Source organism: Bos javanicus, chromosome 1 (genome assembly GCF_032452875.1).
Source record: "Bos javanicus breed banteng chromosome 1, ARS-OSU_banteng_1.0, whole genome shotgun sequence".
In the NCBI taxonomy this organism is placed as follows: domain Eukaryota; kingdom Metazoa; phylum Chordata; class Mammalia; order Artiodactyla; family Bovidae; genus Bos; species Bos javanicus.
The window spans coordinates 74,315,351-74,341,861 of NC_083868.1; the positions used below are offsets into that span (position 1 = coordinate 74,315,351).

General features: G+C 41.3%; 1 protein-coding gene across 1 annotated transcript in view; it reads left to right on the top strand.

Moving 5' to 3' along the window:
- ATP13A5 (ATPase 13A5) overlaps positions 1-26,511 on the top strand; it is a 116,514-nt gene that overhangs the window by 37,417 nt on the left and 52,586 nt on the right. The window contains exons 8-12 of the mRNA XM_061412700.1: positions 11,065-11,137; positions 12,078-12,206; positions 19,425-19,595; positions 21,958-22,115; positions 24,793-24,981. Of these exons, the coding sequence (XP_061268684.1) occupies positions 11,065-11,137; positions 12,078-12,206; positions 19,425-19,595; positions 21,958-22,115; positions 24,793-24,981 (720 nt within the window). The remainder of the gene's footprint in view (positions 1-11,064; positions 11,138-12,077; positions 12,207-19,424; positions 19,596-21,957; positions 22,116-24,792; positions 24,982-26,511) is intronic.

Below are 26,511 nucleotides of genomic sequence, written 5' to 3' on the forward strand. Positions count from 1 at the left end.
TGGTTTTTTGTTTGTTTTTGCTATTTTAAAAATGAGTGGCCTAGTGTGTTTCTTCATGAACTAATTTAGAATCACAAAAGCCACACAAATATTAATAATGACCAGTAAGTAACCTGCCTTTCATGGTGACAATTTCTTTGTGTCTGGCTGCCAAGTCTAGGGGAAGAGTGACTGTCCTTCTGGTGAACTCTCAGCACGTGAGCAAAAGTAGGAAAATAGACACCAGGACAATAACGATCTGCCAGATTCTGTTCAGCCACAGTAGGAAACAAATTATAGTTGTTTTACTTTTGTCATTTGATAGAGGCATGTAATGTGAAGCCCCAAATCAAATTTCTAGCTCCTGGGTTTTGAGAAATCTTTGTTTTAATAGAATGGATAATTTGATACCTGCAAGCCACTCATGTGCTTTCTGGCTGATGTCAAACACCAGTGAATGCAGTTCCTCTTCCATGTGCTTCCTTCTGTTGGGAAGACACATACTCAACATATACCTGAGTATATCATCACTGACCATCTCAGGGTTCTAGGAAAAATACAGAAAGATCTGAGGACTTTGGCAGGGAGATCTTTTCAAGTTAAAATCTTCCGTCCCCATACATACTAATCCTATATGTATTACTTGACACAATTTGTTACTGGACACTTTAGTAGTCAGTCTGCTTTTGTGTGAGATGTGTGTGTGAGTGTGTGTGTGTGTTCACTGTTATAGTTCAGTTCTGTTCAGTTGCTAAGTCATATCCAACTCTTTGTGACCCCATGGAGTGCAGCACACAGGCTTCCCTGTCCATCACCAACTCCTGGAACTTGCTCAAACCTATGTCCATCAAGTCAGTGATCATGTATATAGTAGAGAAAATTAAATGAAACAATGCATTTGAAATGCATGTGTTCCTAGTCCATAGCAGGCACTCATCAAATGTTACTTTTTGTTACCACTGATATAGTTGTTACGGTTTGTACCCTTATTCTTGGAGTGGAGAAGCTAGACTATGGAAAGATGGGAGGCAGCCTAGAGAGGGAAGACAGGAGTTCTAACTTGAACAAGGAAAACCCCGGGATGAGCTTCTAACCACTACTGATTCATCCACTGTGACTCTGGGAACTCTTTCTCCTCTCTGGACTCACTTTCCTCAGCTGTAGATAGTGGAGGTTAAACTGTTTTTTTTAGGTCCCACCTTTTTAGGATTCTATCATTTTGCCAGGGCTACCAGCAAGGCACGAACAAGAGCCCTTGAAAACTTTAAACATTAATTAAGAAATTGGCTGGCCACGGGGAATGTGGGGGCATGTGCTGTAGACTGGAGTAAATTTCTATAGGACCCTATTAGTTTTAGACTGATTAATCACATAAACTACTCTGTCAGGAGTGGACAAATAATAGAAGACCATTTTAATTCCCCTCATCACAAAAGGAGTATAATTATAAATACACACCAGTAGCTCATGGCAAATAGATGGGGCAACAATGGAAACAGTGGCAGACTTTATTTTCTTGGGGTCCAAAATTACTGCAGATGGTGACTGCAGCCATGAAATTAAAAGACACTCCTCAGAAGGAAAGTTATGACCAACCTAGACATATTTAATATCTGCATATTAAAAAGCAGAGATATTACTTTGCCAACAAAGGTCCATCTAGTTAAAGCTTTGGTTTTTCCAGTAGTCGTGTATGGATGTGAGAGTTGGACCAAAGAGAAAGTTGAGCGCCAAAGAATTGATGCCTTTGAACTCTGGTGTTGGAGAAGACTCTTGCGAGTCCCTTGGACTGTAAGGAGATCCAACTAGTCCATCCTAAAGGAAATCAATCTTGAATATTCATTGGAAGGACTGATGCTGAAGCTGAAATTCCAATACTTTGGCCACCTGATGCAAAGAACTGATTGATTTGAAAAGACTCTGATGCTGGGAAAGATTGAAGGCAGGAGGAGAAGGGGACGACAGAGGATGAGATGGCTGGATGGCATCACTGACTTGATGGACATGACTTTGAGGAAACTCTGGGAGTTGCTGATGGACAGGGAAGCCTGGCATGCTGCAGTCCACGGGGTTGCAAAGAGTCGGACACAACTGAGCAACTGAAATGAATTGAACTGAGCTCATGGAACCCAAGGACGTAAAGCGTAGATGGACTTCACCAGGGGGCTGAGCTGAGGAACCTGGGTTCCTCCTCCCAGCCTCCTATTCTATGGCAAATATGCAATGAAGCAAACATATTTTGGAGAAAATGCTGCACCCTCACTCCTTTTTTTCTGAAAACTAGGTGTACCTAGAGCTCTGGAAGCCCACAGATGGTTTGTTCCATGTGGCTTTCTCCCTCCACTGGCACAACTAGTTGGAAAGGGGGCATCTGATCTGGTGGAAGCTGACTGGAATCCTTCTGCCTGGAATCCTGGAATAAAAGCTTGAAGCTGCTGGCCATATTCTGTTAGGAAAGTGATCTATGATGTATAGTTAGGAGCAGGGTGGCAACCCTCTATCCCTGCATATGGACAAGCAGAGAAACACACACACACACGCACACACACACACACACTTCCTCAGAAAAAGTAGGGAAAAGAGTGAACAAAATACACAGTGAGACATAGAGGTAAGCAATAATCAGTCCAACAGAGAGAGTAACCTGTTTCTCACAGCGTTTCCCTGCACCTAGTCTGGAAACTCCCTTGGGAGACTTGGCTGTGCTTCCCACCTTAGGTTCATAGGACATTTCTGCATCTTCATAAACTCTCAACTTCTGCTGAAACCAGCCTGACAAGTTTCTGTTCAGTTCAGTTCAGTCGCTTGACTTTCTCTAGTTGCTGCGAGCAGGGGCTACTCTTCCTTGCAATGCATGGACTTCTCAATCTTCTCCTGTTGCAGAGCAAAAGCTGTAGGCACTTGGACTCAGTAGTTGTGGCACATGGACTTAGTTCCTCCAAGGCATGTGAAATCTTTCTGGACCAGGGATTGAACTGATGTCCCCTGCATTGGCAAGCAGATTCTTATCCACTGTACCACCAGAGAAGTTCCTTGATGAATTTCTTAATTTGTTTTTAATCAAAACAGAATTGTCCTATATGAATTAAACTGGAACTGGAGTTTTTCACTTTATAGTTTATACAATGGCCATCCACTATAACAAATAATTTTAAATTATGTCTAAAAATAATGATGTGATATTCCATGGCCTACCATCATTTATTCAACTGTTTTCCTCTTTATGGAAAATAAGGGGTTTCTTCTCTACAACACATATATTGAATTAAAACTAACTACAACATCCACTGGATCATAGAAAAAGCAAGAGAGTTCCAGAAAAACATCTATTTCTGCTTTATTGCCTATGCCAAAGCCTTTGACTGTGTGGATCACAATAAACTGTGGAAAATTCTGAAAGAGATGGGAATACCAGCCCACCTGACCTGCCTCTTGAGAAACCTATATGCAGGTCAGGAAGCAACAGTTAGAACTGGACATGGAACACCATACTGGTTCCAAATAGGAAAAGGAGTATGTCAAAGCTGTATATCGTTGAAGATATACAACAAGGAAGAGCTGACTCATTGGAAAAGACTCTGATGCTGGGAGGGATTGGGGGCAGGAGCAGAAGGGGACGACAGAGGATGAGATGGCTGGATGGCATCACTGACTCTATGGACGTGAGTCTGAGTGAACTCTGGGAGTTGGTGATGGACAGGGAGGCCTGGCGTGCTGCGATTCATGGGGTCGTGGAGAGTCGGACACGAATGAGCGACTGAACAATATAGTGTATCCTTACATATTAGTGTTTGTGTCTCTTTTTTCAGCAAAACAAGATATGTATATTTTGGACGTTAATAAATACTGTAGTATTATTTTCCCTAAATGGAATAATTCAGTCTCTTACTGGCAACATATGAGAATATCTATTTTCCCAGATCCTGACCAGCATTAGGTGTTATACCTTGGTATTTAAAATTTTCCATCTAATACATTTTTGAAAATTCTGTCTCATTGATGTTTTAATTTACACTTCCCTGATTACTACTGAGATTAGACACACTTTCCTTTGTGTAAAAGAGATTTGCACTTTTATTTACTCTCTTTTTTATATCCATTATATATGTGAAAAAGTTCTGTTTTTTAAATCTTCTTTATCTTGACCTTGACTTTTGCTAGATTTAAAAAATATGTCTATTTAAATATGTTTCCTTTTCTTTATGGTTTCTGGGTTTTTGTCTTAAAAGTCTCCTCTTTTTTTTGTTATAAAGCTCTCCTTTTCCAAAATTAGGTATTTTAATTTTTTCTATTTGTCATTTTCTTAATATTTACTTTAAAATTATTCATAGAATTTAAATATTCAGATCCTACAACTTAAAAATCCCTGAATGCCTCCCTTTAGTCCAAACAGTAGCATGGGAATTTCAGACTTGATGGCAATTTTGCAAAAGGCTTCTTTGAAATGAGGACACTAAACCCATTAGCAGTTAGCATTTGTTAATAAAAGCTTATCTGACCCAACCTGCAAGGCCTCTTGTAACACTATACAAAAAGGGCCAGTTTCCTGCAACTATCTCTTTGTAGTTTAAATCACAAGTCCTCAGCAATTAATAATAATTAATTGCTATATTATTAATTAAATAGTCCTCAGCTAATCCATTTAGTGCTTTACAATTTGCAGTGGAATTTGATATTTATAATGAAGGTGCTTGTATGAGGCTTGGCAAACTGTGAAATGATACACAAATTACAGGGAGGGATAGGAGCAATCAGGGAGGTAAAGTGATTTAATCACATTCACCCAAGGAAGGGTGGCTATAGACCTTCATCCCAGGTTTCCTGACTCTGAGTCACTTTCCCCTTGAGCAAAATCTCCAAGTAACTTGTGAGTTTCCTGTGGCAGTAAATGATAATTTTGATAATTTATAACAAAGAGCAGATTTGGGCAGGAGAGCTGGGAAAAAGGGAAGAAAAATCATCTACTTACTGCCATTTCTAAATTATGCTAAACAAATACATGCTTTTGAAAACTGCAAAGGAGAAGAATGTTGTCAGAAGTGGAATAAGATATCCCCCTGCACCCACTCTAGCCACTGACAATGTCGCACAGAGAGAGGTTACCTTGCCTAGGCCAAGAAACGCCCCAGTGCAACATGGTCCCTTTGTACCACTTTTGACGCAGATAATGAGCACAAACCTTGGCACCCATTTGCATTTCCATTGAACTGTACTGCACGCTCCACTGCTGGCTCCACGGTGGCCGCTGTCAATAGCATGGACATAGCTGGCCCATAGTTCTTTGCCTCAATCAGGACTGAGCTGGGCTCAGGAGACACCTGAGTTAATGCCCTCATTATTCATCTCTGGAGGAAATCCAGCCACCGCAAACACAAGGACACATAGCAACAGACGCCGAATAATAACAATATGCAAATTCATTTTGGAAGGGAATCCTGGTCTCACTGAACAGGAACTGGAGAAACCAGAGGGGACCTAATGAAAATCAGGCAGTGAGCTTGGAAATCATGGCAAGCATCACAGTGCTGGCTTTCTCCTAGCTGGTTGGTTGTCATAGAAACCCGTTTGTGTAGCGTTTCTGAGTACATTAGCTCAAAGAGGATGCTTATATTATTTTACTGCAGAATGTTGGGCGAAGTAGAATTATTCAGCTGAGTTAAATAAATATTTGCTAAGGGCCTACTATGTGAAGGCCACAGGGGATACATAGATGAATATGTAGTCCCATCTTTGAACCTCCTGACTTGGAGTAGAGAACTGACAAGAAAACAGATAGCTCTAGTGGAATGGGATCTATGCACTAACACAGGAGGAAACACAGAGAGTGGGACAATTAATTCTTCCTGCGAGTGTTAAGGACTTATGGATTGGAGATATTTCAACAGGGCTTTATGTATAGGAATAGAAAGAGTTGGCTAGTAGAAAATGGGGGTGAACATCCTAGGGAATAGCTCAAGCAAAGACAGGAAAGCTTGGCAGGTTATGCAAGATGCTGAGTTTGATAAACAAATTCAGCTTTATGCCTTCATAAGTTTGCAGAATTATAGTCAAGTATTATTGACCCAGGCTTCACCACTTCCAAATGTGTTACCATCCTCTTAAGCAAAGTTGAAATTGACATTAACTAAAGGAGTTTGCTATGCAAGAAAACAAAGGAATTTGTAAGGAAGGATGTTTCTCTTCTCTTTAGGACAAAAGCTGCTTTCAAGCACTTTCAGAGACCATTTTCACCCACAGAAAAGGCTTTAGTCAGACGAACCTTTTTGTTGTTGTTGGTTTTCATACTTAATAAGTCAGTGATTATGGGCAAGTTACTTTAACATTTTTAAGCCCCTGTTTTTTGTTTTATTGTTTTTGTTTTTAGTTATATGTACACTGGGAGTAATAGCATTTTCATCATAGGATTATTTTGAGGATTAAAAAAAATCAAGCAACATATTCCAAGTGCCTAAAATAACACCTGGCACTTGGTGATTGAATAAAGTTTTAAACTATTTAAAAACAATAATTTGAGTCATTTGCTATGCTGTGAATATTTCTCCTATGAAGCCTTGGAAATCTGAATGAATCTTTGATATGCAAAATAAATCAGTATCATGTTTTTGTAGAGCTTGAAGGGAACCTGAAAATGATCCAATTCATTGTTGTCTGTTGACAAAGGAAACAGCTTATATGGTGAAATGTGTTATTATATAGGGGTACCTGACTGGTTGGTGGGTAAGCCTCAACCCACTCAGGAATCCTGACTGAATCTAGCGGTCTTGCTACCAAACCACGTTCTCATTGTCATCCATAATTAAATGAATGTGCCAACAGGCAAGCCTCAGGAAGTCACCCTAGGCCAACGAATATGTGCCCAACAGTAATATCACTTCTTCCACTCAATTGGCCCAAATGACTGAAGTTTAGTTTTTGAAGCAAAACTGAAATAAATAATAAATTGTTCTACATAAATATTAACACCAAACTTACCAAACTCATTATGTTCTCTCAAGAGGAAAGTTGCATAATTGTGTGTAATTCTTGTCTAAGCCTGATGACATTTATAACATTAAACATTATCAACACAACAGACAAAAATAATTTAATATCTAAAGAGAAGTTTTATTATATCTGAAGTATGGTAAGCTGTTGCTGCTGCTGCTAAGTCGCTTCAGTCGTGTCCGACTCTGTGCGACCCCATAGACAGAAGCCCACCAGGCTTCCCCATCCCTGGGATTCTCCAGGCAAGAACACTGGAGTGGGTTGCCATTTCCTTCTCCAATGCATGAAAGTGAAAAGGGAAAGTGAAGTCGCTCAGTCGTGTCCGACTCTTCGAGACCCCATGGACTGCAGCCTACCAGGCTCCTCCGTCCATGGGATTTTCCAGGCAAGAGTACTAGAGTGGGGTGCCATTGCCTTCTCCAATGGTAAGCTGTATGGTAAGCTAAATTACGGTGTTTAAGTACTGTTGACAGTATTTAGACCTCTTCTATTTAGAGGTATCTGATCTCTGTTCGTTTCCAGGCAAACCATTCAATATCACAGTAATCCAAGTCTAAGCCCCAACCAGTAACGCTGAAGAAGCTGAAGTTGAAAGGTTCTATGAAGACCTACAAGATCTTTTAGAACACCCAAAAAAGATGTCCTTTTCATTATAGGGGACTGGAATGCAAAAGTAGGAAGTCAAGAAACACCTGGAGTAACAGGCAAATTTGGTCTTGGAATACAGAATGAAGCAGGGCAAAGACTAATAGCGTTTTGCCAAGAAAATCCACTGGTCATAGCAAACACCCTCTTCCAACAACACAAGAGAAGACTCTACACATGGACATCACCAGATGGTCAACACCGAAATCAGATTGATTACATTCTTTGCAGCCAAAGATGGAGAAGCTCTATACAGTCAGCAAAAACAAGACCAGGAGCTGACTGTGGCTCAGATCATGAACTCCTTATTGCCAAATTCAGACTTAAATTGAAGAAAGTAGGGAAAACCACTAGACCATTCAGGTATGACCTAAATCAAATCCCTTATGATCATACAGTGGAAGTGAGAAATAGATTTAAGGGCCTAGATCTGATAGATAGAGTGCCTGATGAACTATGGAATGAGGTTCGTGACATTGTACAGGAGACAGGGATCAAGACCATCCCCATGGAAAAGAAATGCAAAAAAGCAAAATGGCTGTCTGGGGAGGCCTTACAAATAGCTGTGAAAAGAAGAGAAGCAAAAAGCAAAGGAGAAAAGGAAAGATATAAACATCTGAATGCAGAGTTCCAAAGAATAGCAAGAAGAGATAAGAAAGCCTTCCTCAGTGATCAGTGCAAAGAAATAGAGGAAAACAACAGAATGGGAAAGACTAGGGATCCCTTCAAGAAAATCAGAGGTACCAAAGGAACATTTCATGCAAAAATGGGCTCGATAAAGGACAGAAATGGTATGGACCTAACAGAAAGAGAAGATATTAAGAAGAGGTGGCAAGAATACACAGAAGAACTGTACAAAAAAGATCTTCACGACCCAGATAATCACGATGGTGTGATCACTCACCTAGAGCCAGACATCCTGGAATGTGAAGTCAAGTGGGCCTTAGAAAGCATCACTACGAACAAAGCTAGTGGAGGTGATGGAATTCCAGTTGAGCTATTCCAAATTCTGAAAGATGATGCTGTGAAAGTGCTGCACTCAATATGCAAGCAAATTTGGAAAACTCAGCAGTGGCCACAGGACTGGAAAAGGTCAGTTCTCATTCCAATCCCAAAGAAAGGCAATCCCAAAGAATGCTCAAACTACCACACAATTGCACTCATCTCACATGCTAGTAAAATAATACTCAAAATTCTCCAAGCCAGGCTTCAGCAATATGTGAACCGTGAACTTCCTGATGTTCAAGCTGGTTTTAGAAAAGGCAGAGGAACCAGAGATCAAATTGCCAACATCCGCTGGATCATGGAAAAGGCAAGAGAGTTTCAGAAAAACATCTATTTCTGCTTTATTGACTATGCCAAAGCCTTTGACTGTGTGGATCACAATAAACTGTGGAAAATTCTGAAACAGATGGGAATGCCAGACCACCTGATCTGCCTCTTGAGAAATTTGTATGCAGGTCAGGAAGCAACAGTTAGAACTGGACATGGAACAACAGACTGGTTCCAAACAGGAAAAGGAGTTCGTCAAGGCTGTATATCGTCACCCTGTTTATTTAACTTCTATGCAGAATACATCATGAGAAACGCTGGACTGGAGGAAGCCCAAGCTGGAATCCAGATTGCCTGGAGAAATATCAATAACCTCAGATATGCAGATGACACCACCCTTATGGCAGAAAGTGAAGAGGAACTCAAAAGCCTCTTGTTGAAAGTGAAAGTGCAGAGTGAAAAGTTTGCTTAAAGCTCAACATTCAGAAAACTAAGATCATGGCATCCGGTCCCACCACTTCATGGGAAATAGATGGGGAAACAGTGGAAACAGTGTCAGACTTTTTTTCTGGGCTCCAAAATCACTACAGATAGTGACTGCAGCCAAGAAATTAAAAGACGCTTACTCCTTGAAAGAAAAGTTATGACCAACCTAGATAGCATATTCAAAAGCAGAGACATTACTTTGCCAACAAAGTCAAGTCTAGTCAAGGCTATGGTTTTTCCTGTGGTCATGTATGGATGTGAGAGTTGGACTGTGAAGAAGGCTGAGTGCTGAAGAATTGATGCTTTTGAACTGTAGTGTTGGAGAAGACTCTTAAGAGTCCCTTGGACTGCAGGGAGATCCAACCAGTCTATTCTGAAGGAGATCAGCCCTGGAATTTCTTTGGAAGGAATGATGCTAAAGCTGAAACTCCAGTACTTTGGCCACCTCATGGGAAGAGTTGACTCATTGGAAAAGACTCTGATGCTGGGAGGGATAGGGAGCAGGAGGAGAAGGGGACGACAGAGGATGAGATGACTGGATGGCATCACTGACTTGATGGACGTGAGTCTGGGTGAACTCCAGGAGTTTGTGATGGACAGGGAGGCCTGGCGTGCTGCGATTCATGGGGTCACAAAGAGTCAGACACAACTGAGCGACTGATCTGATCTGATCTGATCTGAGTAACTGACATTCATACACAGCCTTCCAGGGAGGCTCCGGTTAGTCTGGCATTGCACTCGCCTCTGGCTGGTGGCCTAAGAGTCAGTTTAGGTGACTCTGTGGATCACATCCTCTCTCACCTCTCTTTTCTCATTCCCTGAGTTATCCTAGGAGATGCTTCCTCCACTTCTCCAGGCTGCCTCCATTCTCTCCACTTTGTCAGGGTCTTACCTCAATGAATCCCACTTCAAGTGAATTTGTTCAGCTGATGTACTCAGAAAAGTGTTTTCTTTTGTTTCTTTAATGACAGCTTTCTTATTAGTCATCAACATTCATCAAACTCATACTATAGTAATGAGTACTATTCAAAGTGATAAGTAAAATAAGCATAAAGTAACTTAAAATAACCATATAAAATAGATACTGTTCTTACCTCTGCCTTTAGATGAGGAAAAGGGGGTTAAACAGGCTGAATAACTGAAAAGTTGTAGCACCAGAATTCCAAATAGAGCAGTATGAGTCCGGTCTGCAGAATTATCCAATATGAAAATCCACCAGTTCATAGAAGAGGTGATAGTTGTTTCACATGCAATCAAATTACAACCTAAGTATTCAGAGGCTCTTACAATGGAAACCCCTTACAGATCAAATTCCGCTTTGCTTTTTACAGACAGAGCAACAGAGACACAGAGAAGGGGAGTCACCTGTTTGTGGTGTCATTGGTTTTCTTCAGTCTAATCATGCATCTTCCAGAAACGAAGTCTCAGATCCTTAGCTTTAGCTGGTGAAACAGTGGCTGTGCATCATTTTTCCTGGGATTGAAATAGCATTAAGCTAATGAGCATACTTGCTGCTCTGAATAGGGAGTTGAGTGAGGTAGGGGTTGAAACAGGAAAGTAGGAGCTTGGAAAGTAGACTTGAGTCTTTCCCAGAGTCAGTTTGACTGTGGCAGCAGGTTCAGCATTTACTGTATTGAGATCAGGTGGTTTTCAGGATATGGACTATCTAATATTTAAATACTGACTTTAAATTTACAGCAATCAGTGAAGCTGCACAACCTTGTGGAGGATCACAACAAAGTCCAGGTCAAGATCACTGTAAAAGGCAAAGGTAAGTGATGTGTTTTGCTTTCATCAGCATCCTAGTATTTGGAGTGGAGTTGGTCTCATTTGTTTTGATGATAAGTCAAGGAGGAAGTCTCTTTGATTATACTGAGAACTGGGGCTGGGCAAGGCAAACAAGTCATCATAGATTGAAAATTTAAGGCAGCAAGGTCATAAGAATGCTGACTTGTACCTGCAGGATACTGAGAGTGAGCCCCTTGTTGAATTCTGTACCTTAGGTGCCTGGCATGCCTCACCCTGACCCCAGCCCTGATTGAACTGTTTCTACTCAATGTCTGGTTTATTTCAAATCCCCTCTGTACTCCATATTTCACTCACTGGAATGTTACTGGGTAAGCCTTCTTAAGGCTTTTTGATTTGCTAACTAACCATCTCAAACAGACCCAGCAGCATATATTTGTATCTGTTATATGGAAACCAGACCTGTATAAGGCTTATGGGTGGCTGGATGGACAGTGGGCATTTGCTCCGAGTTACCTGGGCTAAGGTGACCATGGCTCACAGCAAGAAGTGAGGAGCTGTACTCCAGAGCAGTGGAAGTTGTCTGGAGTGTTTACATGGGCCCTGATCCAAGTACTGAGTGTGCTATAGGGGGTCAGGAACCCAGCTAAAGGATGTAAGCAGACGCAAAGGGGCACTCTTCCATGGACCAATGCCCTTTAAGGGTCTCCTGTGGACAGAGTGCTGTCCCAGGTACTAGGATCAAGATGGGATCCTATTGCTGAGCAAATCCTTTCCTAAGACCCAGACACCAATTCCCTAACCCTAGTTTTCTGGGAATCTGCAATTGAGTGAAAAGAGGCTGGAGCAGGTGAGCATGCAGGGTAGTTCTTGAGCAAAAAGTTGATAAGAGTTCTCAGCTGTTTTGATTGTTAGGTAAAAACATGAAAAGTTCATCTGATCATGAAAATGTTGCTCCTATATAGGTTTGCAAGAGCTGGAATCCCGTCTCTTGGTTCCCGGAGATGTTCTTATTCTTCCAGGAAAGCTTTCATTGCCTTGTGATGCTGTTCTGATTGATGGAAGTTGCGTGGTGAATGAAGGCATGCTCACAGGTAGGCAGTTGTCATGGAGCTTCCTCTTTCTTTCCTTCCAACAACCAGGCCAAGTGAGCAAAGCAGATCAGCATACACTTACCTGCTTTATGTACACAACTTAGTGACTGAACAACCACAAAGGTATTGAGAGATAGATGGGGAAGACACATCCAGGCTATTCATGTGAATGAAAGCAATATATGTAGATAAGGAAATTTTAAAATATCAGAATGAAAACCACAATACATATGAACCTAGAAGAAAAGACTGATACAACTTGTAATTAATTAACTACCCCATGAGTGAGATGAATAAGATGCTTTGAGTTTAGAGTTGGGTGAGAAGATCCTACTATTTGATGCACAATCTCTTTATAAATATGAGGATGGTTTATACACCTGTTCGAACAAAACACAGACTAAAACCGTCAGCTCACAATTGACAGGGCATAGGGAGTTTATCCAGCCCTGTATTCTGTAGATGGAAAACTGAGCCCCAGTTTTCAGTGGGAGAAAGATTGAGTTGGGTCTTCCAGAAAGGCAGTAAAACAGTTCTGTTCTTTAGAATTGTGTTTCCAGTTGATCTCACTGAGCATAAAACTGGTTTTCTAGTTACGGCTTGAACTGTCCTTGTCCTCATTTGTGTACAGTCCATTTGAATTTGAGTAATTAGTAAGGCTCTATCTATAACATATTCTTTAAGCCAAAAAGAAAAAAAGAAGAAGAAGAAGAAGAAGAAGAAAATACACAGGGCATCTTAATTAAAGAAGAAAAAAACCATATGGAAACATGAAAAAGAAATTATTGGTCTTTTGTGTTTACAGTTGGTGCATTTTTCTGTTTCCAAATAGTGTAAGACAAGGAAAAGAAAAAACACATGCACAAAATTTTTTAACATCACCTAAACATAAAGAGAGTCATTCTCTAATTCCTAAATTGTTCAACAGAAGCATATTTCCCATTAAAGATGAGCCTGCTTAATTTAAAACTGAGACAAGAAAATGCAGTAAACATAAATATGTGCAGTATAATTACAAAATACCCCTTTAATGTGTTAAGATCTAACTGCCTTGTAATGGTAGTGTTGACGATTTGCATACTGATCATATCTCTCATCCAGAATGTTGCCATAGTACCTCAGGTACAAACCTCACCCCCAAGAAAACCGTGCTCTTCACTCAGAGGCAACAACTATCTCTCATTTCCAATAGCTTGACAACCAAGAACAGTGTCTCTGAAGGCAACAGAGAGCGTGGCAGTGAGACTAGAGAGGGGACACACAGCAGGGTTTACTCCCCTGGGTCATCTGACCTGGAGGATCATGCTTGCCTGATTCTTAGGAAAACTCAGAAAGTCCCAGAGAAGCAGCAAACACAAAAATGTCACCTTTTAACAAATGTGCAAAGTTGACCTAAAATGACCTCAAATGGTCAGTGGCTTTTCTGAGGGCCTGTTTCAGGAAAAACAAAGTCATCAGTATTAATATCTATGCAGCCTAAGTATTGATAAAGTCAACTTTAGAGATAAACACATAAAATAGAAATATAGCCATCTCTTTCTCATTAATTTCTTGAAATAGACCTCAGTACCAGCATGCTTTGAATATTTTATTACATAGCTTGCCTAGATCCTCCCACTCACTATGTATTCCTGGGAAGGATCCTGATTGAGTAATTAGATTAAGGTTAGATTCCTGAAACTGCAACTGTATTTCTTGAGTATGTGTTCATAAATGTGACTCAGGTAATATCCTCCATGTGCAAAAATAGTCCTTTACATATACAGAAGTCTTTATGTAAGAAGAGTAGCAAATATTCCTAGCATCTCTATAGCAATTTATACTTGCATAAACAACTTTTATATCTCACTTCATTGTAACATAAAACAAATTAGACTAGGCGCTATTATAATACCCAATTTACAGACAGGGAAACTGAAGTGAAGAGACTAGGGCTGCTCAGCTAATGAGTGAAAGGGTCCGAGTTGGAGGTGGATTGGCTTCCAGGCATGAGGGACCATAGGAGTGAATACAATGATTCTAGGATGGGTACAGGTACTGTTTTTTTGTTTTGTGTCTCCTTGCCTTTTCCTTTCTCAGGATTAGTCCCATTTATAGCACATGCGCATTGCAGAATTTTCCTTAGCATCATCTTAACCTCATCCTCTCGTCATAAACTCCACTAGGCAAAAAGCTCAACTTTATTTTATACCTACACTTCATTTTAATTTTGGCTTCAAATTTGGCCATTCTTGAAAGTGTGTGGTGTGAAGCATCTGATATAAGTCAGGTATCCCAGCAGTTAGCAGGAGCCCCGCCCCCACGCCCCCCATTCTAGTCTGGCTACAGAAGTTGTGCTAGGTACTGGGGAGAGGCCTCTGGTCTAGGACACGCTCCTCTCTGTGGTTGCCTCATGCCACTCAGAGCTCGGGGAACGTCGGGGAACTATCTACCAGGAAATGAGGCAGACCCCGGCGACGTTTGCACTCAGTTTCCACAAACTTCTAGAATGTTTCCATGTCCTAGTTTGGTTCGGGCCCCTTCTCTCATAGACATACGATATCCAACCTCTCTTTAGACTTTCTTCCAATTCCTACTCTTTGGATTTTTATTTGGCTAGAAAAGTAGTAAAAGAAAGGCATGATGAGCAGAAAAGCTTTCTTCTTTCTCTCAGGTGGTCTCTAAAATTTATGGTAAATTTATGAGTGACTTTTGAAATTCAAAAGCCAGTCCCTTGCTCTTTTCTTGTACCTCCTGAGACAGTGATCCCCTTCAAGATTTAGCTCTTCCCGAAGGGTCCAGAGGAAAAAAGGAGTACTGTGGGGAGAAATTTTTTCCTGGTAGCAATAGCTAATTTTTCTTAGCTCTCATAAATATTAGGTGTTATGCTAGCATTTTACACATGTTTTTTCATTCAATGCACAGCTCTGCAAAGTGAGAGAATCTGAGGTCCCGAGAGGGTAGTTTATTTGCCTAAGGTTACACAGCTTGAAAGTGGTAGAGCTGAAATTAGAATTCATTTGTTTATTCATTCATTCATTCATTCAACAAATGTTTATTAGCCCCCACTATGGAGCAGACGCTCTACTAGGTGCTGGGGAGACAGCAGTGAACAGGCAGATTTCTGCCCTCATGGAGCGGACTCTAGTGGGAGGACAGAAAACATGAAGGCAGATAAATGACATAAATTCCCAATAACAGGAAGTTCTATGAAGGAAATAAAATACTTAAACCCAGCCATTTTGTCCCCAGAGCCTACGCTTGCAACTACTGTTTCTCGTTCTCTTAGGGATAATTATGAGGGGGCGGGGTAACTTTCACTCTGCCACAGTCCCTCACCCTCCCTCTGCTCATTAGAATTACTGATCTATTTGAATCGTATGTGCAGAATCAGGTAGTGGTCTGAGCTGGACACAGGAATTCCCCTAAGAGGTTATTTCATATTTATATCCTGCCAGACAAGCTTGTAGTCAGTGGATAGATCAGATCTTCTCCTCTCTTCCTGTTTTCCTTTCTTCTTCTCTCTCACTCCTGTCTTTCTTTCATTTATTCACTCATTCATCCATTTATTCAATAAAGTTTCAGAGATGCCTGCTATGTGCCAGCACTGAACTGTGTGCTGGAATCAACAAGAGAAATGAGAAAAGGTCCCTGCCCTCAAGTAGTTTATAATCTGATGGTCCCAGAAGTATAAATAAACAAGGACCTGACCTTTCAAAACACTGTCACCATGTAGAGACATCTGGCTCATTGTGGACAAAGGAGGGAGTTTCAATTTCACAGCAGCCAGGATCTTCGGGTCTCAGAAGCCAAGTGAACAGTTGGCTGTGAGTGTCTTTCCTTCTGAAACCCTCTCCAGCCTACATAGATATCCAAACTTTTGTTAGGAGAATCCATCCTTTCCTGGGATTCCCTGGGAAAATGCTGAATATAAAAATTTTAAATGTCAAAGTCCTTGTTTTCTGATATTACCTAGATCACGAGAAAGAACCTAAACTTGTGTAACTATAATCAGTATAACTGTATTTCCAAGTAGGAAATATAACATTATCTTGCTAATTGAATAGCAAAAATCTGATGACAGTTTCAACCAATTCTAGTGCTTTTTAAATCTATGAGCCCAGAAGTGTTATTGGCATTTTTATTTTGTCTCTGAAGCTTATTCTTTTTGAACTCCGAGCTGATTTTCTTTGTATCTGAGATATCTGGTTGTACATCCATTAGGGAAAGTAGAGGAAGAATACTGGCAAAGAATCGGAGTCAGTAATAGAATACGTCCATGGCCTGGTTTAGCTGAAGTCTGTGTAGAGTGATAACAGCCATGGATGCTCAGATGGTGGTGGCTCTGACAACCTAGCAGGAGAGTTTGAGGCTTATTAGCAATGGCAACTGAAAAGGTTGGAGGATTTTTGAGAAAAGAATGAGATAATAAAAGGAGCCTCTGTTAGGATTCATCTGGAAATGGTTTGGGAAGACTGAAAGGGGGGACTGGAGGGGAGGAACAATTAGGAGAATGGGAGATAAGAGAAAATAGATATGTTAGTCTCTGACCCAGTTCCTGGCACAGGGCTCTTGAAACACTTGTAAATTCCTACTTGATAAAAGCACTAGGAGCGTCTCTTGTTCTCATGAGGCCGCTGTTGGTGGATACCTGGATGGCTCCTGGATGGGGGCTGGTCCCCAGAAAGACCAAACCATGATTAGAAACTTGGAATTTTCAACCTCAACCCCCATTCTCTATAGAGGGAAGAAAGGCTGGAAATGGAGTTGATAATTAATCATATCTACATGAGGAAGCTTCCATAAAATCCTAATAGTATGGGGTTCAAAGAGCTTCCAGGTGAATGAGCACACCCACATACCAGGAATATGATGCACCCCAACTCCAGGGGGACAGAAGTTCCTGTACTCAGAACTCTCCCAGACCGTCCCCCAGGTACCCCTTCACCTGGTTGTCAATCTGTGTCCTTTATAATACTCTTTAATAAACAGCTAAATGTAAGTAGGCATCTCCCTGAATTCTGTGAGCCGCTTTATAAAATTAACTGAATCCAAGGAAGGGATCATGGGAACCTCCGATTTATGGGTCATGTTTTAGAAGCACAGATGACAAACTGGATTTGCAACTTGCATCTGAATGGGGTGGGAACAGTCTTACAGGACCGAGCCCTTAACCTGTGGGATGTGACACTATCTCCAGATGGATGGTATCAAAATTGAATTTAATTGAGTTAAATTATAGGACAATCAGCTGATGTCACAGAATTGCATGTTGTGGAGGAAAAAACCCTACACATCTGGTATCAGAAGCTTTGTGAGTACAGTAGGGTGTGAGACTAAAGACAAAACACATAAGGAAGGATTGGGGATTTTCCTAATTCAGGACTTCAAAGTTGAGATGTTTATTTAAAAAAAGATTGATTAGTTCCATGGTAGCCTCAAATTACCCAGAGGACATGTTTGCACTTCAGAGAGCTAAACAAATCACAGCTAATCCATTGTTAATGCAACCACCAAGAACCAAACAATGATTGCCATTTAAGCCACTGGGACCTAGATGCAAAAGTCCAGGAATGACACTCAGAGGAAGGTATGTTAGGACTTGGAAAATCATTCTGTGAAAAGGCAGATTATGGAAAGAGGAGGAATCAAAATGGTTCTGAGACTATAAATCTGTGACTCAGCAACAAGGTAAGACCTTAAGAGAAACCGAAATTTAAAGAGGAAATTTGGGGCTAAATATATTGATACAGATTTTAGAAATGTTGAGTTCCAGAGGCTAGTAGAATATCCAGGTTGGGGTGAACAGCCAACAACCGAGAAGCACCAAACAAGGGCCCAGGAGAGAGGAAAGATGGAGCTAGGCATTACTGGGATATCTTTTTAGACATGCCAATTAATGGAAGTACGGCTGAGGTCATCCAGAAAGAGGAAGGGGAAACAGAGGTCCTATCTTGTTACATTAATTTCTCTTTCACTGCAAGCTCCAAAAAAGATCATGAAGAATATTTTTTTTCTTCGAGATTTGAGATGTAATTAACATACAGCACTGTATAAATGTAAGGTGTATAGCGTGACTTGACTTACATAATGAAATGATTACAAGTTCAGTGAACATCCATCATCTCACAAAAAACAAATAAATAAAAAAGAAATTTAAAAAATTCCTTATGATGAGAACCCTTAGGATTTATTCTTACAACAAATTTCATATATAGCATGTGGCAGTAATGGTCATATTCAGTGTTAATCATATTTATCATGTTTACATTACATCCCTATTACTTATTTACCTTACTGAGAAGTTGGTACCTTTTGACAATCTTCATCCGTTTCCCTCTCCTTCTACCCCAGCGTGAAGAGTACTGAGAATATTGTGCAGATTTCCTGCAGGCATCATTTCTCACCCATCTCTGTACTTCCAGGGCTGCTTTCCTTTACCCCAAACTCAACATTCCAAACACCCTCAACTGCCATTAATACCCAGAGCACACCATGCTCTTTCTCTCAGATCTCCTAAGAATGCTCTCTCCTCCTCCTTAAGCTGACTGAGCTTATTGCCTTTCAATTGTCACCTATTACTTGCACACAGAATCTTTCCTGATCTTCCTTTTGGGTTGGATCTTCAGATCACCTGGTTCTGCTACCAAAATATTTACCACACTGTCAATTTAATTAATTATTTACTGATATTTATGGGCCTGGCTCCCTGAGCTTTAGGAGGTCAGAATTTCTGTCTTATTCATTATTACATTGCCAGCATCTAGAGCAATGCCTGGTATGGAATAAGCACTTAGACACATTTGCCAAATCAATGGATGAATGGACAGATAAACAAGTGAATAAGAGGCAAGTAATAATAACTAATAATAACATGCTTTGTAGCTTCTTCATGCCTAGAATAGTGCTGGGCTTAAAGAAAACTTAGGAAAATGATTAAGTGGCAACTCCTTTCTCTAAAATGGGATGCTTTTTAAATAAAAAACAGTAAACCATACTGGCCATACTTTCCCAGGTATGGGAAAGATAGGCAACTCTTAAACAAATATTTGAAATATAATCAAGTATACCACTGCTTGCATCACTAATATCCTTAAGAATGAATAGTCATCTGACTTTTGAGATAGGAATGAACAAACAGATTAACTGTGGTTTCTATCCTTTCTTGAAACTGGTGAATACCAGCTCTAAATTACTACCCAAGTTCACACAAAATCAACAAAATACCATCTTCTTTAGGAGAAAGTATACCTGTTACAAAGACACCACTGCCCCATGCAGAGAACACCACAGCCTGGAAATCCCACAGCTTGGAAGATTATCGGAAGCATGTCCTTTTCTGTGGAACAGAAGTTATTCAGGTCAAGCCCTCTGGGCAGGGGTCAGTAAGAGCAGTCGTTTTGCAAACAGGTCAGTAGATTCCATTTTTGTAAACATGGTCCATGATTAGAGGTGGGGGAGCTAGGTTAGGGAAATCTTGTTTACAGTTATGGAGTTTGTCACATTCTGGTTTCCAATGAAATGCTTATTATTCCAGGTTGCTGCCATTTCCAACTGAACTGTTCATTGTGAATACTGTTGTTTGTGATGAAGTGCATACGGGGATGAAGTACACTTCCTCAAAGGCAAAACTGTGTTCTTGGATTTACTATGTGTCCAGAGACTTCTTCTCTTTTCACTCTGTACTTTCTCTAAGTGATTACCAAGAAAATAGTTTCAACCATGATCACTTGAGAAATTTTTATTTTCAAAGAGTCATATGCCAGGCTGTTATCTCAAGGTTTTTACTGGACGCCTTCAACAGGTCCAAAGATTCTTCAAAGTCAAGGCATCTACAAGGGGACTCATACTCCTCTAGTGCCGAAAGTTTCTAGCAAGTTTCTTCATATTGTCTTTATTCCTCATTTTCTCTCCTACCAAATAGGGCACCACATCCTATGGATTCTGCAAATACCTCCTGCATCCTGTCTCCCTCCCTCTTCTTCATCCTCATAGTTGGTGTTATCTAAGTTATCATTTCATGTCTAAATTATTACAGAAGAAATATTTATTTGAAAGTATCCCTTTAACTTTCACCTTAAATATTGTTTTTTTATGCCTTGCTCAATTTTTCTCTAACCTATTCCTCAATCTGTCACCAAGTCACACTTCTAAAACATAGTTTGGAGCAATTCATAAATACCATGCTCAAGAGTGTTTCAAGACAACCCATATTAGTCCCATTCTTTCACATGACATTACATGATCAATACCTTCCATGATCTGGTCTCAGCTCTGTATTTACCCATGACCTGTGTTTCTGCCCCCCCACATATTCATAGACCCAAAATATATCTTGCATTTTGATATTTCTATGCTTTAGTTTAGTCTATGATTCAACTGTTCTACCTAGTTTTTTAATACAAATATCAAGGTTTGAGGGGTTTTTATGCTCAAAGTAGTCAGTGGACATGAAAATATCCCTCAAGCTGCTGCCTAAGAAAAAGCTAATAGGTGTAGATCATGAAAACTCCTGATCTAAGCTTGTAAAATGCTAAAGCAACAGATTAGAGAAAATTTGGCTGTTTTCCTTCAAAGTCTACAAAGCCATGTTTGAGGAGAGCAGATGTTCATCAAGAAGTGGGATTAAAGCATGCTTGGAAATGGCAACCCACTCCAGTTCTCTTGCCTGAAAAATTCCATGGATGGAGGAGTCTCGTAGGCTACAGTCCATGGGGTTGCAAAGAGTCAGACACGACTGAACGATTTCACTTTCACTATACTTACAATACTGATTCATGTCTGGAATATATAGTAGTCAATCTTTTTGCCAGTACTTTAGAGATGAATGAGTATCTACTAAGTGCTATGCATAGAGGGCTAAAGAAAAGCAAATGTGAGATACTCTTTGCCCTCAAAGAAGATTATGATTTGATACAAGAGACAGATGGATTTATAGCCTACAAAACACAGTGCATAGAGGGATGTCATACAACCAAGTTGGTTTTTATCCTTTCTTAAAACTGGCAAATACCAGCTCTAAATTACAGACAGAGGGAGAAATTACTTTGATTATGAAATATGGGAGTAGAATTCTGGAAATACTTATTTGAAGAGATGGTATTTTGAGCCAAACCTGATAAAAGGGAAGGATTTAACCAATCACAGAGAGCTGGAAAAATAGGCTAATTTGTATCTAAGAAACATAAAAGGAGGAATGCATGGAGGTCTCTGGGACCAGGGAGCAGGGACTAGGGATAAGCCTAGTGAGGCAGGAGACCTCAAATGCCAGGCCTACAAATTTGAACTTTATTCTAAAATGTGTGTGGTTTGGAAGGTTTTTGAATTTAAGAATAACATGACCAGAGGCATATAAAATTACTTGGACTTGTGCTTTACTTTTCTCTTAATTTTCCATTACTTTCAACACATATTTTTCTTTAAGTCTTCTTCTCTCAGCATCTCTTGTTCTCTGGTCATTGCCTTCATCAGCTCCTTGGTCTTTTCCTCATCCCCATATGTGAAGTAGGGGTTACATTGTTTGAGCCACTGAAGCACTGACCCCCAGAGCAAGAGAAATTGAGAAGGGCTAAGTGAACAACATTTATTATTCCTGGCAATTTGGAAGAATAATAAATGTAAAACTGTTAGGTCACAACAATGCTGTTTTAATTCCATATTCAAATGACTCTATTAACTAATTCTTAATTCAATGCAAACCATTTTTTTCTTTTTGGTTTTAGGGGAAAATGTATTAAAGGACCTTACACCACTTGTGATTATCTTCATGTAGGTTACAATACAGCCAAAGGGGACTTGGTGAGATCCATCCTCTACCCCCGGCCTCTGAACTTCAAACTGTACAATGATGCCTTCAAGTTCATAGTGTCCCTGGCCTTCCTTGGAATCATGGGTTTTTTCTATGCCCTTGGTGTATATATGTACCATGGAGTAAGTACTTGGGGGTAGGGCTTTTTAATAGGATAACTTTCTCAAGGAACTTAACCTAACTAAAGGGTTAGAATCAATGTCATCCAATAGAGCTTTCTAGAATGATGAAAATATTCTATATCTCTACACTGGTCAACTTGCTAGCCATTAACTATGTGTTCACTGAGCACTTGAAATGTGTTGGTGTAATAAAGGAAATAAATTTTCAATTTTTAAAAATTAAAATAGCCACATGTGATTAGTGGAAATTATATTGGAAGGTGTAACTATTAAAAGTTGTGAGGTTCACAGCTCCTTTCACCACCTGGATGGGAGTGAAAAGTTACTTCATGTGTGGCATTTGTTATATCCAAGCCCAGAGGAATACATGTTCCCTCAGAGGAAATACATGCTTCTCAAACATTATAGGATGGGGAAGATTTGGTCTTAAGATTAGAAAGCAGTAAGGATATACACATTTGAATGACAAAAATGCAAAGGAAGAAAAACACAAAGGAATTCTGGAACTAGCAAGCAGTTATGAGATGAATCTATTAAGGTACGATTAGATTAGATTAAAGGGGATATTGAATGCCATGCCTAGACGTTTGGACTATTTGAAAGTGTTGATGTATTTGAGTGTGTACATTGTCAAGGGAATACTCAACACACCATGCAGTCAATGAGCTGCCCTGTGTTCTCGTTAGGTTCTGAGATGAAATTGAATGTCTGGTTGTACAGTTGTGTACTGTATGGATCCCCACTTCCCTTTATAAGCTTCATGATGTCTGGTTTTGTTTGGATGTCTCTCTGAATAGTTGTGATGGCTGTGCAGGAAAGAATTGTCACAAATAACCCATGAGGTCCTTTCTGGTCCTAAGAATCTGATTCTGTTATCAACTTTGCAGTCTCTTCTATAAAACATGCTGGGATCTTAGCAGTATGGGCTTATAGGGGAGAATAAAACATTGTGAATAGAAGGATCCACACACAGGTATGAAACTGGGCATGAGTGGATTCTAAAATGCCCAAACTGATGGCATTGGTGATGGCATAGAGAAGTGTGTGTGTTGAGTGTGGGAGAGGCAAAGGCAGTCATGAGAATTTTTAGGCAATGCCATGTTCAAACCTGAGCTCTGCATAGTCATTGCAATCTGAAATAAACTGTCAGAGAGCATTTCTAGGGGGAAGGAGGTTAGAGGAGGCCAGGGCACATGGGCACCAGTAGAATAGAGTCTGGAAAGAGTGAGGCAGAAAGTCAAAACCAGTGGGGCTGGAATTTGAGGCAGCGTGCCAGTTTCATCTGGGAAACATGAGCTTTGAGCAGGAAAACAAGCAAAAGCCCTCTCCTATGGGCCAGGAAGCCCTGGTGGTGATAGCATATGATAGTTTCTTGGGCAAGACTCAATGTCCGGTACATACCAACGCAGCATTCTCATTGCACATCCCATCGTCTTGTAGGTCTGGACCTGCGGACCTTTTGGTTGCTTCTCTCTGCACTGGCTCAGCATTAGGCAGGGCTGAGTCTCCTGGGTTAAAGCTCCTCTGTAGCTGGGGTTGGAAAAATCCAGAAATGATGGATTTCATGATAAACTAGAATTGGCCCGAAGATGTGCCAAGTAGCCATTGTTACTAAACTTGAATCTACGTTTCCAATACCGAAAAGAGAACTTTATGGCTAAAATCAAGGTCATTTCATAAAAACCTAGGCAAGGTTGTAGAGGGAAAGCCATTCGTTAACAGAGCATGGGAAAATTATGCAGCCTATGATTTGACCTTGGCCCTGCCTTTATTAGTCCTGTGATCCTTAGTAGATTGCCTGGAATCCTGATTCTGTGAGACTTGGCTTGGTAATATGACATGTCAGTCACACATTTGTGCCCTCCCTCTAGATGAACAGACTAGGGATTATATCCTCACCATTTAACCAGCATGTGGCCTTGGGAAAGTTGTTTACTTTTTTAAGTCTCAGTTTCCTCTTCTGTTAAATGGAAGAAATAACAGTATTTACATTGCAAGGTGGTTGTGAGGAGTAAATAAACAGTGTGTGTACACAGTGCTTATTCCAGGGTGTGTATCCATTGAGAACAGCTAGTTTTATTATTGGCTTACCCAGAGCAGTGAATATATGCTGAGATCTTGGCAGAATCCTGGTCCTAGTTTTCATCAGGCTTCCAGGCACTCCACGCATGTGTTGAGCACCTTCTGTGTGTCAGAAGGTGCTAGGCTCTGCATCTGGTGACGAGTAAGATGAATTCCAAGGTGACTTCAAAGATGAATGAGGCACAGCTGCTGTGCCAGAGGAGTTTGTAGAGCTGTTGAGAAGGCAACAGTCAGGCCATGTGTGAACTATTACAACTCAAGTCTAGTTCCAGTGACCAGGGGTCCAGGGGGTGTGCAAATGCCTGATGGGCAAAGAAGGGGTGGCCCTCTAGGTGGACAGAAGGCTGAGTGGAGAGAATCCGGGTCAGGAAGGGCAGTAGGGTGTGGGGTGGGGGTCCAAGGTGTCATTTCCTCTGCAGTGGGTGACAATTTGTTGATTTCTCAGACTCGGCCTGGAGAATACTTAGTCCAACCAAGAAAGCTGGCTCATGATGACTATTCTGAGCTTCCAGAACTCCATTGGTGTGACAGGAGATGGAGCCAGGAAGGGTGTGTGCTTTCTGCCAGGCTAACCTGTGTGTCCCTCCCTCCCCAGGCCTCTCTACAAGACACCATGGCCATGGCCCTGCTCCTCCTCACCGTGGCGGTCCCTCCTGTGCTGCCAGCTGCCCTGACCACAGGCATCGTGTACGCACAGAGGAGGCTGAAGAAAAGGGGAATCTTCTGCATCTCCCCACAGCGGATCAATATGTGTGGGCAAATCAACCTTGTGTGCTTTGACAAAGTATGAGCTCAACTCCCCAGGTTGGAGGTTAATGATTTGGGGACGTAGCTGAGCCGGGAAGGGCCTCAGAGACTATCTAGCCCTGCACCCTCCTGGGACAGATGGGAACATGGAGGCCACGAAGGTCACACACGGAGCTGGTGTGAGAGCATGTTCTAGAAGCCCCCTCTCCCGAGTCCTGAGGAAGTGGTTTAGCCATCACATCAAGCATTTCTTTCCTGTAAAATTTAATATTTCCATGCCTGTTTCGGGTTTCAAAACAATCTCTTACTGTAATCACTTTTATGAATGACTGGCTTTTTACAGGCAAAAAGTAATATGAGGAACATTTCTGTTCCTTTGGTGCTTTGTCCAGAGCTTAAGGGAGCATATTCACTTCTCCTCCGCTGCTTCTTTTCAGGAACTGGAAAGCAGGGGCTGTGACCTGTGTTTACACACTCTGGTCCCTCTTTTCCCCTTTGTTTCCCAGAATGTCGAGCCTCAGGACTGGGGCAGATTGTCTGTGCTTAGGGCCTGGAAAGGTGGCAGAAGGGAAGTATGTTCAGAGGAGGGGACAGCTGTTCTGGGACAGGTCCCAGGACCCCTCTCTGTGGCTCCTGTGGGGAACCAGGCAGGGCTGCAGTATCAATCACCTCACCCGGGTACCCAGTTTACCAGCTCTAAGGCAGGGGTCTGGTCTGTTCCCTACATGCCTTCACTTTGTCTTCATGAGAATAAATGATGAAGGCTTTGCTGCTTTTTAGATAACTGATGTTGGCAGAGAGCCCCATTAATGAGATGTTCCAGGCTCTTGAGAAGCTCACAAGCTAGTTGAGGAAGAAGGTAACAGGGAAACATAGATGATGAAAAGACAGTGAAACGCATGCTAAATAAGTATGAGCCAAGCACTGGGGTGTGGTTACCTGCCTCAGGTGGGAGTCACCTCTAAGCTGTGGCTTTGGCTGTCAGGCAGAATGGGCCCCAGGCTCAGCGGTGAGCAGCCCAGCAGCACGCAGATAGCAGGGCTGCCACAGGCGGGGAGCCAGACTCTGGGTGGTGAGAAAGTGGCTTTGTGGTCAGGATGCAGCTGGAACCGATGAGCCCAGCTGCTCAGGGCTTTATGTGCTCGGAGAAGATGGCTCCTTGTCCTAGACAAAGAGGAACAGAGAGCAAAGGCCAAGCTGGAGAGACACCATGATCAGACCTGACAAGTCCTGGTCCCCAGGTAGAAGTGGCATAGCTCTTACATAGTTCTTTTCTAGTTTCCTTTGACAAAGAAACCTGTAAGGTTAACTTAAGAGTAGCTACCTTTTAGATTCAGGGCCAGAGAACAACTCTTGACAGCAATTCCTATTACTGACCCAGCAGCCTCACCAGTGTGTAGAATATAGGAGGGAGATTTACAAAATGTGCTCATTACATATCTGTTTCTAAAACTAATTTTTCCAGAGGTCTTCCCTTTTCTTCCTGTAGAAAGCGTTTCCCTCCACATCCTTGTGCTCCTTTGCTAGACTGTCTTAAGGATGCTTGACAGCAGACTTGGCCAGACTC